Source organism: Papio anubis, chromosome 18 (genome assembly GCF_008728515.1).
Source record: "Papio anubis isolate 15944 chromosome 18, Panubis1.0, whole genome shotgun sequence".
In the NCBI taxonomy this organism is placed as follows: domain Eukaryota; kingdom Metazoa; phylum Chordata; class Mammalia; order Primates; family Cercopithecidae; genus Papio; species Papio anubis.
Window position 1 is genome coordinate 71,014,565 of NC_044993.1, and position 14,237 is coordinate 71,028,801.

At 57.5% G+C, this 14,237-nt stretch overlaps 1 protein-coding gene across 4 annotated transcripts; it reads right to left on the reverse strand.

The window, feature by feature from the left end:
* On the reverse strand, positions 1 to 14,231 carry MMP25 (matrix metallopeptidase 25). 4 transcript variants are annotated; one of them, XM_003916425.5, is made up of 10 exons: positions 13,595 to 14,231; positions 13,050 to 13,182; positions 10,272 to 10,407; positions 9,870 to 10,162; positions 3,534 to 3,710; positions 3,350 to 3,434; positions 3,131 to 3,213; positions 2,409 to 2,561; positions 2,074 to 2,331; positions 1 to 1,904 (listed from the first exon to the last, which is right to left on the reverse strand). In XM_003916425.5, the coding sequence occupies exons 1-10, from the start codon at positions 13,691 to 13,693 to the stop codon at positions 1,633 to 1,635; spliced, it is 1,689 nt and encodes a 562-aa protein (XP_003916474.1). In that variant the 5' UTR covers positions 13,694 to 14,231; the 3' UTR covers positions 1 to 1,632. The 4 variants fall into 4 exon arrangements, with proteins under 4 accessions (XP_003916474.1, XP_009194071.1, XP_021787373.1 ...); XM_009195807.4 differs by lacking the exon at positions 13,595 to 14,231 and adding an exon at positions 13,381 to 13,588; XM_021931681.2 differs by lacking the exons at positions 13,050 to 13,182; positions 13,595 to 14,231 and adding an exon at positions 11,698 to 12,209.
* Positions 14,232 to 14,237: the final 6 nt, after the last annotated feature.

Below are 14,237 nucleotides of genomic sequence, written 5' to 3' on the forward strand. Positions count from 1 at the left end.
TTTTTGTCCATTCATTTTTATTGTCCTGACTGGGATGAATAAGTTTCTAAAATACAAATTTCTCCCTCCTCATACATGGAAAAGAAACTGACAGAGGCCCAAATCGTTTCCCAGCAGCCCAGAATTCCCAGGTAACTGACTGACCAAAGTCTCCTGCCTCTGTCCTCATGCTGATCTGTTTGTATGAGAAATTGGGGGAACCCCTTCCCTGGTGGCGGGGATGGCTGCCCACAGCCTCAGCTCCAGGAAGCACTAGGGGGTCACGGAGGCTGGACAGCAACTTAGGAAGTGGCCCCTAAGTGACTACCCATGGGGGTCAGGCCGTCAGTGTGGCTCTGTAGAGAAGATATGAAGAGATTGGTCCCGGAATGGGGGAACACTTCAGAGCCACAGAAACGCCACGAGACAGTCAGCTACTGCCCCCCACAATCCCGGCAACTAGTTAAAATGCAGTTTCCCGACCCCACCCTGAGTGAGGATTCAGGGTGACGTGAGGGATCTGCAAACTTAAATTTCCCAGTGATCCTGATGTGGGATAGCCTAGAAAAATAGTTCCAGAGGCAATCATTTAGATGCTAAAACTGTGGGGAGTAGGGACAGGGTGAATCAGGTGCCCCCAGGTTCCACCCACCCCTCACTCTAGAACTAAGGCCTTCCAGGAGAGAGTGCTGAGGGGGCAATGACCAGGCCTGAGCCACGGTTCCGTCCCTGTCTTTCCACCAGCATTGAGTTGATGGGAGTTAAGCTGTTCTCTCCAAGGTGCAAGCAAGGAAGGGGTTCTTGGGGATAGAAGGGTGCTCCATTCAATGGGAGGCAGTTCTGGGCCCAGGGAGGTGCCCAGGCTGGGTGGCCTGAGGAGGAGGAGACGGGTGGCAGGGGAGGAATGGAAACAAGGTTAACAGGGTCTGGAGAGCAAGGATCATCCCTCCAGCCACTGATGCCACCACCCAGGACGTGGCGCATGGGTCCTCAAGGGTGATATCTGGGCTGGTTCCGGGTCTGGGTCCCAGGTTCCCACCAATGTGGCAATGACTGTAGAGGGGCATCGTGGGAGCAGAACGGGGTGAGAAACTGCGGGTGGGAGAGGGCAGGGCCCAGCTTCGCAGTAAAGCCTGCCCTCTAACAAGCCAGGAACGCCAGGCACAGTGGCCAGGCAGGGCGGGGCTGCGGAGAGTCCCGGGACTGCGCTCCGAGAAAAGCTGCCTTTTCCTGGAAAAGAACAGTCCTTCGGGGGCAGCTCGCGGCCAGGGACCGCCGACCCTCCGGGTGAGGCCGCAGGCCCGCCCCTTGTCCTCCCCGGGCTCGGTCCTATCCCCCGGGCGGCTGCCGCGAGGGAACGACGGGGGCGGCGACCGACACGTGGACCCAGCGCGCGCGCGCGCCCTGGCGGCCGGTTCAGGTGGCATCGCAGGGGGCGGGAGATCCCGCGGAGACTGAGCCCAGCGCCAGGGCGACCAGTCCCCGCTGCCGCTGCCCCTGCGCGAGAGATCCACCCCGCTTAGTCCGCGCCCAAGCCCCCGTCTGTGGGAACAGACAAGGGGCCTCCGCCCAGCGCCTCACAACCCCCGACCAGGTCCAGCTGCGGGGGACTCGGCCGTGGAGGGCGCTGTTCCGTCTGGATCGCTCCCCCCATCAGCGGGAGGCGACAACCCTCACCAGCAGGGGCAAGAGGAGCAGCGGGAGGGGAGCGGGCCGCCGTCCTGCGGCCTGGTTGAGCTCGCACTGACAATCGCAGACTCTGGACTCGGGGGTCGCTTTGGGGGGCCTGGGGGCGCGGGGACCAAAACTTGGGGCGGGGCAGTCCAGCCAGTTGGGACCCATGGGCTGGGGGGCGTCCGGCTCGGCCTTGATGCTGTTCTTGGGGAAGCGCCAGTAGTGGGCACCCTTGAAGAAGTAGGTGTCACCTGGGAGAGCAGAGCTTGAGTTCCGGTCCCGCCCCGCCCCGCCCCGCCCCGCCCCCGCTCCCTGCTGCCCAAGGACCCCCATCCCCGCAGGGTGGTCTCCATGTCCCCATTCCCCACACCCCTCTCCTCACGCCAGGCCCAGTAACCCGCAGGTCACCGCGCTTCCCACCTGAGTTGCTGACGGTGACATCGTCAGGGGAGGGGGGCGCGCCTTCCCAGAGGCTCAGGTCGCGAGGGTAGCCGGGGTCCGGGCGCGCCGCCGCCTCATCGTAGCGCCAGTACTGCCGGCCGCGGACCAGGTAGGTCTTCCCGTTCTGTGGCCACGAGAACACGGCATCCACCTCCTCCCCGGGGGGCAGCCCCAGCTCCGTGAGCGGCCGCGCCCCGCGCTCCAGCTGCCGGTCCTGGAACACCCAGAACTGGGGCCCTGCAGAGCGGAGGCCGGGAGGTCAGCGTGGGCTCCCCGCGCCGGCCCCAGCGCGCTCCACGGCCCGCCCCACTCACCGCTGAAGAGAAGGATTCGGCCGTCTCCGTGCCGGGCATAGGCGGCCTGCACTACCCTCACCTGGGCAGGCAGCCCCTCCCAGAAGCGGTGCAGCCGCGCAGGCCGCGGGGACACCAGCTGTCCGGAGGGCTGGAGGCGCCAGAACCAGGGGCCTGCAGGGCACAAAGGGGTTCACAGGAAGGCATGAGACAGCATGAAGTCTCCTCCCGCAGGGTGTGTGGCTGGGTGGGGACGGGTCCCATCTGGAAATCAAGGGCGCAATGGATCTAGGGTGACCAGCCCATCCTGGCCTGCCTGGGACTTTTCCCTTTTTAGCACTAAAAGTCCCAGGGCCGTGCCTGGTGGCTCAGACCTGTAATGCCAGCACATTGGGAGGCTGACAACAGAGAATCACTTGAGCCAGGAGATTGAGACCAGCCTGGGCAATAAGTGAGACCCCATCTCTACAAAATAAAAAAATAAATTACTAGCAAGGCATGTTGGCATGTGCCTGTGGTCCCAGCTACTAGGGAGGCTGAGGTGGGAAGATCACTTGATCCCCGTATTTTGAGGCTGCAGTGAGCCATGATCACACCACTGCACTTCTGCCCAGGCAACAAAGCAAGATTCCGTCTCAAAGAAGAAGAAAAAAAGTTCCACTTCCAGGGTAAGCCCACAACCCCAGTGGGTCACTGAAGTGGGCAGGAAGCCAACATACATGAGGCCACATGAAATGACTCACCTTTGAAGAAGAAAGTTTCCCCTCGGATGTTGGCGATGGCGTCAAAATTGCCCTCACATCGATCAGGGATGGGGAAGGATGGGCTGGGGAGGAAAGGAAAGGTGAGCGGGGTAGGGGGCTTGTTTCCTCCAAGGCGGAGACCCCCACCATCCCCATCTCAGAGGACACTGAGGCTGGGCAGCTGGTCACCCAAGGTCACCCATTTAGTGGGGGACTCACCTGTCTGGGGGTGAGACTGGGGGCTGGGGAGGAGGAGCCAGGGGTTTCCTTGTGGGCTTGTCATATGGGGTTTGGGGTGCCTTCCCTGTGGGGAAAGAGTCAAGCAAGTGTGGGTCCCCTGGCCTGCTGCAGAGGACACTGGATGGGGCAGTGATGGTTTCACGGTGGGTCCCTCTCCTCCTACCATAGAGCTGCTGCAGGCCATCACGGTCATCCGGAGACAGGCGGTACTTGTCAGGGTTGCCCACCGGACCCTGGTAGAAGGGCCTCATAATGGAGTTGGGGGCTGAGGAGTGGCCCAGGCCCAGGGCGTGGCCAAACTCATGGACAGCCACGGCAAACAGGTCCGTCCCCTCGCCGTCTGCAGGAGAAAGTGGACGGAAGCTGAGGCTGCCCCTGCCTGGGGAAAGGGGGCACAGGAAGGCCCTGCGAGTGCGGCTATGGCCAACAGGAACAGCAGGACACCCTCCAGAGGTGGCCCCAGCCTCCTCTGCCCGGGACCCCCCCGAACTCTCCATCATCCCTGTCTCGTCACCCAGTCAGCATGGCTGTGCTGGACACTGGACCACAAGGCTGAAAAGACCCAGAGAACACACAGAGGAAGAGGCCACCTTACACACAGATGGAGCCCCTCCTCTGGGAAGGGAGCACTTTTTGCACAGAAGTTTGAGGGGAGGAGCTGGATGTGGTGACTCACACCTATAATCCCAGCACTTTTGGCGTCCCGGGTGGGAGGATAGCTTGAGCCCAGGAGTTCAAGACCAGCCTGGACAACATAAGGAGATCCCCATCCCTATAAAAATAAAAATAAAAAAATTAGCCAGGAATGGTGGCGCACGCCTGTAGTCCCAGCTACTCAGGTCCCAGGTTGAGGCAGGGAGGCAGGAGTATTGCTGGAGCCCGGGAGGTCAAGGCTGCAGTGACCCATGACCGTGTCATTGCACTCCAGCCTGGATGACAGAACAAGACTCCGTCTCAAAAAAAGAAAACAGAAAATAAAAGAAACTTGAGAGGGCAGTGGGGCGAGGGCAGGAGCCTACAAGGTGCGTGCCATTCTCTGCAGACAGCCCCAGCACTGGGAGCATCCCCTCCTCCCAGCTACAGTCTATGGTCAGCGACCCCCACCCCTCTCCCCCTTGCCACCCCCATCTGCTGGGGATGTAGGTCCATGTCCTTGACCCAAGACCTTCTCCCATTCCTGCCTCCTACCCCATTCCTACCCCCATCCCTCCTCAAGTCATATCCCTTACATTCCTTGAGTCCTCCACCCCCCCCCATCTCCCTGTCCACAGCCTCTACCCCTCCTCATCCTACCCTGTACCACCCCCACCCCAAGTCTTCCTGCATCTCCTTGGGAACACAGAGCTCCTCTAGCAGGCACTCTCAGACCACAGCCTGCTGGCCCCAGCACCCGGCCTCACTCCCAGCCTCTTCCCACCACAGCAGCCTCTTCCCTCCAGATTCAGCTCAGGCGCTCAGGACCACCAGGACCCAGAGGATTCACATGCCAGCCTGGCTGAAGCCCAGCTCCTCATCAACTGGTGAGCCGCCTGCTGCCTCCTGCTTTGGCTGCTGAGAGGCCAGAAGAGACCAAGACAGAGACACAGCCCCGCAGCACCACAGGGAGGCCCCGATGGCCCCATGCGGATGAGTTTCATGGCCATCTCCAACTAAGGTCAGCACTGTTCAGGGCAGGCTCATAGGTAACGACCTGATGAACTGAAAAGCAAACTTATCTCACTCGCTAAAGCCACTTGCTGAGCGTCTAAGCATGAAACGTGAGTCCTAAGAGGGGTAGCAAACACGTTTTCATTCACTTCTCACCAAACCTGCCTCCTAAGCCCATTTTACAGAGGAGGAAACTGAGGCACAGAAACTTCAAGGTAGGTGGCCAGGTACCCTGGCTCTGCCGGCCTGCCTTTCATCAGGGGTTTCAATGGTCTTGGTCAAATCACATCTGCACTGATGAATTTCCCTGTCGACTGTAGGTTCTCTTGTTGCTCTGAGTTCTTTTTCTGAGAAACTGGGGGAAGTTTGGTGTTTCAATCAGAGCGATATCATTCATCTCTCACCTTCTTCCCTGCCTTGTCTCTCCTTGGCCATACTGAGCTTCCGGACCCTGCACCCCTTCCTGCACCCTTGTCACGCCATGCATCTGGGGGAAATTACACAACCACAACTGTGCAGCCCCAGCCCCACGAGATTCTCAGAGGGCAGTCCACAGGGGCCCCAGTACCTCCTATCATCCTTGCCCCAGGCTCTGGCAGGCAGCTCCTGCACGCTTCCCTCAGCCCCATGGCAGGCTCAGAGCCCCTCGAGCTTCCAGTCAACCCCAGCCCCCAATTCTCAGATGATAAATGTGTTTCCTGTTTCATCAAGACAGGACATCAATGTTATCTGTAACTTCCGGAGCACTGGGGCACACAGCTGCATCTCCCCATGCTCACCTCCTGCCTCTTGCTGTGCTCAGTGTGAGGACTTAGCCTGGATCACCTCCTCCAGGACAAGAACAACCTACCCTCATCTGTCCATCCAATCTACCCACCCATCCATCCCTGCCTCTGGACATGTATCCTTCCATCCATCCATCCCCCGCCTCTGTGCATGCATCTGTCCGTCCATCCATCCCTGCCTCTGTGCATGCATCTGTCCATCCATCCCTGCCTCTGTGCATGCATCTGTCCGTACATCCATCCCTGCCTCTGTGCATGCATCTGTCAGTCTATCCATCCCTGCCTCTGTGCATGCATCTGTCAGTCTATCCATCCCTGACCCCTTCTTTGTATCAGCTCATCCAGTGTTCAGTGCTCACAACTCCCTCATCCTAAGACGCTCATTGGACCTATTCCCTCCCCTCACCCCACGCGGCTCTCTGCCCTCCCTTCCCAGTCAAGTTCTCCAGCCAGTGGTCTCAACTCAATCTTCACTTCCTCTGCTCCTCTCATGCCTAAGCCCACTGTGGCCTAAATTCTTCCCCAACGCGCTGGGTCTACAGGCACTAAAAAGGTGACTTTGTCCCTGGATGACCAAATACAAGCCAATGTAACTTACTGGGCTTGTTTTTGTCCCAGCCACGGCTGACCACTTCCTCCTTCACTCTTGTTGTTGATCACCTTTGGGCTCAGTCTTTCTCCATCTCTGTTGATGCCACCTACCCCTTCATGGTGGGGTTCTCTGTAGCTCTGTGTCTGGCCGTCACGTTCCACCCTTTCCTCCCAGAAGCTTGCCAGCCCCCATGGACTGCTGGCTCTCAAGGCGGCCACTAGCCCAGCTCTGACAGCAGATGGCAATGCACACTATGCGGCCCGGGGCAGGCCCTGTGCTGAGAGGCACGGGTGAATCGCTCATTTCATCGGCAAGCCCATGCCACCAGCACGCACCATTCTCCTTGCATTTCTCAGGCGAGGAACCTGAGACAATGAGGTGAAGGAAGTTATTCATTACGAGGGGAAGAACCCTGACTTACTTGAATTCAACTTTGAAGCCCACATCCTCCTTTTGTGTGTGACAGGGTCTCACTGTGTCACCCAGGCCACAGTGCAGTGGTATGAACACAGCTCATTACAGTCTCAACCTCCCTGACTCAAGCAATCCTCCCGTTTCAGCCTCCTGAGTAGCTGGGACTATAAGCATGTGCCTCCACGCCTGGCTGAAGCCCACATCTTAATGTTGCAGCACACAGCCTCCCCAGCTTTTGCCTCGCCCAAGCCCTCCGCAGGACCTAGGCACCTCCCTGGCTGCCCCTCTCCCCCCGTCACTCAGGCTCCCCAGCAGCCCACAGCCAATGTAGTTAATATGGGGCTACAAAGAGCTGGGCCTGGCCTCAGGCGGGATCGCCTCCCTGGCATTGCCATCCCTGCTGCAGAGCTCCCATGGGATCAGGCTCCTCTCCAGCTGAGACCACATCCTCACTCAGCTTCTAGACTGTTCCTGTTTCCCATCCCCCTCAGCACACGGCCCCTGAGAAACTGCTTGCACAAGAATTTCCGTCTGGAGCTCCACCTCTAGGGAACCTGACCTCAGACAGAGGAGACCAAGCTCTAGGGCAGGATCCTCAACTTCCTGGGCCCCACCTGCATGGCCAGCCCGGAGCTCTGCAGACTCCCACCCAGACCTGCACTCGTGCCTGCCTTCTGCAAGCCTGCTCCTCCCTCTCCCACTCTCCCACCTGCATTAACAGCACCACCAGGACACCATCCTCCAAAGGCCCCAGCCTCATCTCTCCTGTCACCAGGATCCAGCCAGATCTCAATCCGTGCCCATCCTAACTGAACCTCCCTTAGATCCGTCCACTGCCCCCTTCCCCGGGAGCACACTCCACCATCTCGTGCCTGGACCGTGCGAGAACTTCCTGCCTCCCTGCCTCTATCCTACCCCCGGACCCCGCTGAAGTTGATAGTTCCAGAATGCAAAACCCCTTAATGCTTCCCCAACTGAACAGTCTTCCACATGCTTTCAAGGTCCTTGGTGATCTGGGACCTGCCACCTTCTGCAGTCTCCCTACTGATGCCATAGTTTTGGCTTCCGGCCTCAGATGTCCCGGGTCATTTCCCTGTTCACTGGCTCCTCGTACCCCTGACTGAGCTGACTCACTGCCTTCCTATTGGATCTCAACCCTGTGTACCTGGGGAGAGCGGAACCCTGTATGTCTGGTCTTGTGCTAGTAGGCGCTCAGTGTGTATGTGTGGATATTCACATATATATATATTTGAGATGGAGTTTTGCTCTTGTTGTCCAGGCTAGAGTGCAGTGGCACGATCTTGGCTCACTGCAACCTCTGCCTCCTGGATTCAATAGATTCTCCTGCCTCAGTCTCTCCAGTAGCTGGGATTACAGGTGTGTGCCACCACACCCGGCTAATTTTTTTGTATTTTTTAGTAGAGATGGGGTTTCAACATGTTGGTCAGGCTGGTCTCAAACTCCTGACTTCAGGTGATCTGCCTGCCTGTGCCTCCCAAAGTGCTGGGATTACAGGCGGAAGCAACGGCGCCCGGCCTATATTCATATATATATTGAGGGAATGAAGTTACCTCTTCTAGGAAGCCTTCTCTTGCCCAAGAGCTTTGGGCCAACATCTCTGAGCCCCTGCAGGCTTGAGGACTTCCTCTGCTGGGACTCTGTGCAGCTGTGTCACTGTGGGTTTTGTCATTGCCAGTCACTCTTCTGACTCAGCTGCCAGGTAGAGATTTGTTTTCATCTCTGTAAGCCCCCAGCTCTGGATTGGAGCTAGGCACCTGCTAGGCCTCTGTGATGGTCAATTTGGCCCAGCTGTCGTGCCCAGCTGGTTGGAGAAACACCAGTCTAGATGCTATGGTGAAGGTGCTTTGTAGATGCAATTAACATCTACAATCAGTTGACCTTAAGTCAAGTAGATCATGCTCCATAGTGTGGCTGGGGGTGGGGCGGGGGCAGAGCCAATCGGTTCAAGGCCTTGAGAGCAAAAGCTAAGGTTTTCTGGAGAGGAAGGAATTCTGCCTCCAGACTGTCACTGAAATCCAGAGTTGCCAGCCTGCCATACAAATTTTGGACTTGCTAGCCCCTACAATCACGTGAGCCAATTCCTTAAAATAAATCTCTTTACATACACACACACACACACACACCCCTCCCCACACACACATACACACACAGACACATCCCACACACACACATCCTATTGGTTTTGTTTCTCTGGAGACCCCCTAGATGACAGAGCCTCCATCAATAAATATAACTTAAACCTAATTATTGGCCAGGAGTGGTGGCTCATGCCTATAATCCCAACGCCTTGAGAGACCAAGATGGGAGGATTACTTGAGCCCAGGAGTTCAAGACCAGCCCTGGCAACACAGTGAAGCCTGGTCTCTACAAAAAATTTTAAAACTAGCCAGGTGTGGTGGTGCACATCTGTGGTCCTGGCTACGTGGGTGGCTGAGGAAGGAGGATTGCTCGAGCCCAGGAGGTGAAGGCTAAAGTGAGCTATGATCGTGCCACTGCACTCCAGCCTGAGCAAGATAATGAGATCCTGTTTCTACAAAAAGTTAAAAAAAAAAAAAAAAAAAAAAAAGGCCAGGTATGAAGGTGTGCACCAGTGATCCCAGCTACTCTGGAGACTGAGGTGGGAGGATTGCTTGAGCCAGAAGTTCATGGTTACAGTTAGCTCTGATTGCACCACTGCACTCTAACCTAAGGAACAGAGCGAGACCTTGTGTTTTTTTTTGTTTTTTTTTTTTTTTTTGAGACGGAGTCTGGCTCTGTGGCCCAGGCTAGAGTGCAGTGGCGCGATCTCGGCTCACTGCAAGCTCCGCTGGGTTCACGCCATTCTCCTGCCTCAGCCTCCGGAGTAGCTGGGACTACAGGCCACCCGCCACCGCGCCCAGCTAATTTTTTGTATTTTTAGTAGAGACACGGTTTCACCGTGTTAGCCAGGATGGTCTCGATCTCCTGACCTTGTGATCCGCCCGCCTCAGCCTCCCAGAAAACTTATTCTGGCCAAGACCAGACCTGGCAAGAGGATCTCTCATAAGAAAGGAGATTTTACCTGTTGACCCAAAAGTCCAGGTCTCCTCATCGTCAAAGTGAGTGTCCCCGGAGATGGGGTGCTCCCCGGGGAAGAAGGCATGGGCTAGGGTGCCCCCCAACCCGTCAAAGGGGTAGCTGTCCTGGTGGAAGGCGCGGGCAAAGTCGATGAGGATGTCGGGCTCCTGGCCCTGGGAGGAATCCACCTCATGAAATGTGAGGTCTGACTCCATGCCCCAGGCCATCAGGGCATAGTTCATGAGGACCCGCACGGTCTCCTGGCTCAGTTGGGAGCTCTGGGGGAAGGAACGTACCCTGGGGAGAGGGGAGCAAGGCGTAAGGGTAGCCGTGGAGGGAGTAGGCAGCCATTCAAAGCTGGAGCCCAGCAGGCAGGCCCAGGGTGCGGGTGGGCCCCGGGACCTACCTCCATGTCAGGGTTCGCTTCTTCCACACGCTGCCGCTCAGAGCATACCGGCGACGTCGCCTGACCAGCCCCGCCACCCCCAGCACGTCAGGCAGGGAGCAGCGGGGCTTTCGCATGGTGGCCACTGTCTCTGGGTCTGTGGGAGACATTTGGTGATGTGGAGGAAAGGGGTGCACAATAGGAGAGCCTGCCTTAATCATAGCACCAGTCAACTTTCTACATGGGAAAACTGAGGCTCAGAGGGCTTAAGAAACGTGTCCTCGAAGGCCCCACAGCCCAGATTTGAACCCAGGCAGTCTGTCTCTAGAAGCCAGCTCCTACCAAGCTATTCCCACTGCCCTCTGGAGCGGCGTCACTTGGCCTGGGACAAACTGGCTGCATGCAGGTGGTGCTCAGAGGCTCAGGCCAGGATTTCGCATCCAGCTTTCCTGGGCCCTGGTGGGCAGACTCTGGAGAAAGGAACCCTGGGTATGCAGTGAGGACCTTTGAGGCTGGAACCCTCTGGGAACTGTGCAGGCCTCACACCATCACTGCCAAGCTCTCCTCAAACCCAGATTAAGTCCAAAGTTCCCAGGCCGGGTGGGTCTCTGGCCTCCTGTGGCAAGCCACCTCCTCTGGGGTTAGGTCTCTCTGGGGTCCCCTTTCCCAGTCAGGCTCCATCCCCAGTAGCCTCATTTCCAAATTAAGGTCAAACTGCACCTCATTTGTTGAGACAGCAAATAGTAGTGAAGGACATATAGATGCCAGACACTGTTCTAGGCTGTTCGTGAGTCACCAGGACAGAGAAAGGGCCTACCTTTCCTTGTAGTGAGCCAGATCCTTCAAATTCCCTCTTCTTACCCACTTAACCCCACAGAAGAGTTCCTTGGCCCTGCCTCCAAAATATACACCCCAAATCTAACTACTCCTGGCCACATACGCCACCCATCCTCCTGCCACCATCCCTCGTGTGGACTCCGTAGCCGTCTTCTGCCTGGTCTCAGGGCTCCTGCCTTTTGTTCTCCATCAGGACTCAGAGGAAGCTTAAAACTGCAAGTCAAGGCCGGGCACAGTGGCTCATGCCTGTAATCCCAGCACTGTGGGAAGCCAAGGTGGGCTGATCGCTTGAGACTCAGAGTTTGAGACCTGCTTGGCCAACATGGCAAAACCCTGTCTCGACTAAACATAAAAAAAAATTAGCTGGGCATGGTGGTGGGTGCCTGTAGTCCCAGCTGCTCAGGAGGCTGAAGCACAAGAATCACTTGAACCTGGGAGGCAGAGGTTGCAGTGAGCCGAGATTGCACCACTGTACTCCAGCCTGTGCAACAGAGTGAGACTCTGTCAAAAAAAAAAAAAAAGAACTGCAAGTCATACCAAGTTCCAAGTTACTTCCCTTCTGAGAACACTTGCGCAGTTGCTAATCACCGTTGGAATCAACCCCAATCACCTTTCAGGGCCCTTGGCTGAGGCCTCTCGCCAGAGCTCTTCAATGCTCCTTTCGCTCCAGGCACACAAGCTTGTGCGTGCCATGGGGTCTTTGCACTTGCCCGGGACATTCTTCTTCCACATCTTCCCATGGCTGGTTCCTCCTCTTTGTGGTCTCAGCTCATATGACACTTTTCAGAGGGACCTACCCTAACCTGACCAGCCCCTCGGTGCCAATAGCATTTTATTTTTTTCCAAACACTCACCACTATCTGAAATTATCTTGCATATTTATGTTCTTGATCTGTCTCTCTCTCCCTCGAGAAAGTTAGCTCCATGAGAGCAGGAACTTTACCTACTTTATTTATCACTATACCATTGGAGCTGAAAGGGCATGCCATCTAAGAGATGCTCAAAGTATATTTTGTTAGAGAGACTGGATCTCCATGTGTTGCCCAGGTTAGAGTGCAGTAGTGCAATGATAGCTCACTGCAGCCTTGAACTCCTGAGCTTAAGCAATCTTCCCACCTCAGCGTTCTGAGTAGCTGGGACCACAGGCCTATGCCACTACACTCGGCTAAGTTTAAAAAAATCACGCTTTAGGCCAGGTGCGGTGGCTCACGCCTGTAATCCCAACACTTTGGGAGGGCAAGGCAGGAGGATCACGAGGTAAGGAGATCGAGACCATCCTGGCTAACACGGTGAAACCCCGTCTCTACTAAAAATACAAAAAATTAGCCGGGCCGGGTGGCGGGCACCTGTAGTCCCAGTTACTCGGAGGCTGAGGCAGGAGAATGGTGTGAACCCAGGAGGTGGAGTTTGCAGTGAGCTGAGATTGCGCCACTGCACTCCAGCCTGGGCGACAGAGTGAGACTCCGTCTTAAAAAAAAAAAAAAATCCTTAGAGGGCTGGGCACGGTGGCTCACACCTGTAATCCGAGCACTTTGGGAGGCTGGCCACCTGAGGTTGGGAATTCGAGACCAGCCTGACCAACATGGAGAAAGCCCCTCTCTACCAAAAATACAAAATTAGCCTGGCATGGTGGTGCATGCCTGTAATCCCAGCTACTCAGGAGGCTGAGGCAGGAGAATCACTTGTCCTTAGAGAGTGGGAGGCGTCTCACTTTGTTGGCCAAGCTGGTCTCAAACTCCTGGCCTCAAGCAATCCTCCGCCTCCCAAAGCCCTGGGATTACAGGCATGAGCCACCAGGTTCTTGATAAATGCTTATGGAAAGATGAATGTCTGAGGCCCTCTGGCCTGAAATCAGCATCTTCACAGCTCCGTGTTCCAGGAGCACGCTGAGGTCTAAAGACTGTAGGGCGGTGGTCAGGCTGTATGCAGAGGCAGGGCTGGGGAGGGGTGAGGGCCACCTACCCATGCGGCCGGTCTCAGGCAGCCCCGCGAACCTCTGCATGACCTTGATGGCATCGCGCAACTTCGCAGGGCTCTGCAGCTGGGCCTGGGCAGGGTTGGGTGGCGGCAGGTAACCATAGCGCGTCAGCCAGTCCTAGGGCATCGGAGGGGACAGGTGAAGCGGGCTGGTGAAAAGTATGGGCTCTCCCTGCCCACCACCATCCTGGCAGCCCTGCCCCTCTCAGGCACTCAGAGCCGAGCGCCCCAGCCCCGGATGCCTGCCTGCTCCCCTCCGGAGGTCCCCACTTCAGTCCCGGGTTTGTCAGTCTTTGTCTGGACTTCAGCTCCTCACCTCAGCTCCTTTCCAGAGCTCCAAATCCCAGCCCCAAACCTCCCCACAGACCAAGAATCCGGGAGCCCAGACTCCATCCTCAGTCACTCTTTGGATATTGGAATCTTGCCCCTGCTTTCTCCGGACCCAGGAGTCCGGACCCGGCTTCCCTCTCAATCTCCCTGCAGACCCCAAGAAACTGCAGACCCCAAGAGCCTGTGGACCCCGCGCTCACCACGCCCAGGCTCACGTCCTGCGCCGAAGGCTTCGGGGCGCGCGCGGGCGGTGGCAGCAGCGGGAGCAGCAGCGCCAGAAGCCGGAGCCGCAGCCGCATGGCGCACCCCAGCCCTGGCCGCCGGCGGGGTTCGAAGGGGGCCTGGCTGGGGCCGCCCCGGGAACCTGGGGAAAGAGATCCGGGTCTGGAGAGGGCCGGGGGCACCCGGCACGGAGCAGGGAGGGATGGGCTGGAGGGCTGGGGTATGTTCGAGGGTCCTGGAAAGCACGCGGTGGAGTCAACGGAGGGTCCAGGAGGGCCAGGGTCGCGCCGCTGGGTGGGGTGGGCCTGGGAATCCCAGGACGGTAGAGAGGACGCGGGAGCGGCGCAGCCTCTCGGGGTCCCGGGGCTCTGCGCCGGCGGCCCCTCCTCTCTGGGCGCGAGCGGAGGGCTGCGTGGGGCAGGCCGGGCCGGGCGCACCCCGATAAGCGGTAAGGGCGCGGCAAGGGAAATGGCCCAATCTTCGGACGTTCAGGGACAAGGGGCGGGCCAAGAGGTGGCCCCTGCCCGACCCAGAGACCCTCCTCCGACGCAGGACGCCCGGGCGGGGCCCGGGGGTCCACGGCTCCAACTCCCTAGCTCGCAAGTTTCTCTTCCTAGATCC

Excerpts from the sequence above, each read along its gene's own strand:
- MMP25 (XM_003916425.5), bottom strand. The coding sequence starts at position 13,693 with ATGCGGCTGCGGCTCCGGCTTCTGGCGCTGCTGCTCCCGCTGCTGCCA. Across the intron at positions 3,435-3,533 it reads TGGCCTGCAGCAGCTCTATG|GGAAGGCACCCCAAACCCCA; the intron begins GTAGGAGGAGAG and ends CTTTCCCCACAG. Across the intron at positions 3,214-3,349 it reads CCAGTCTCACCCCCAGACAG|CCCATCCTTCCCCATCCCTG; the intron begins GTGAGTCCCCCA and ends TTTCCTCCCCAG.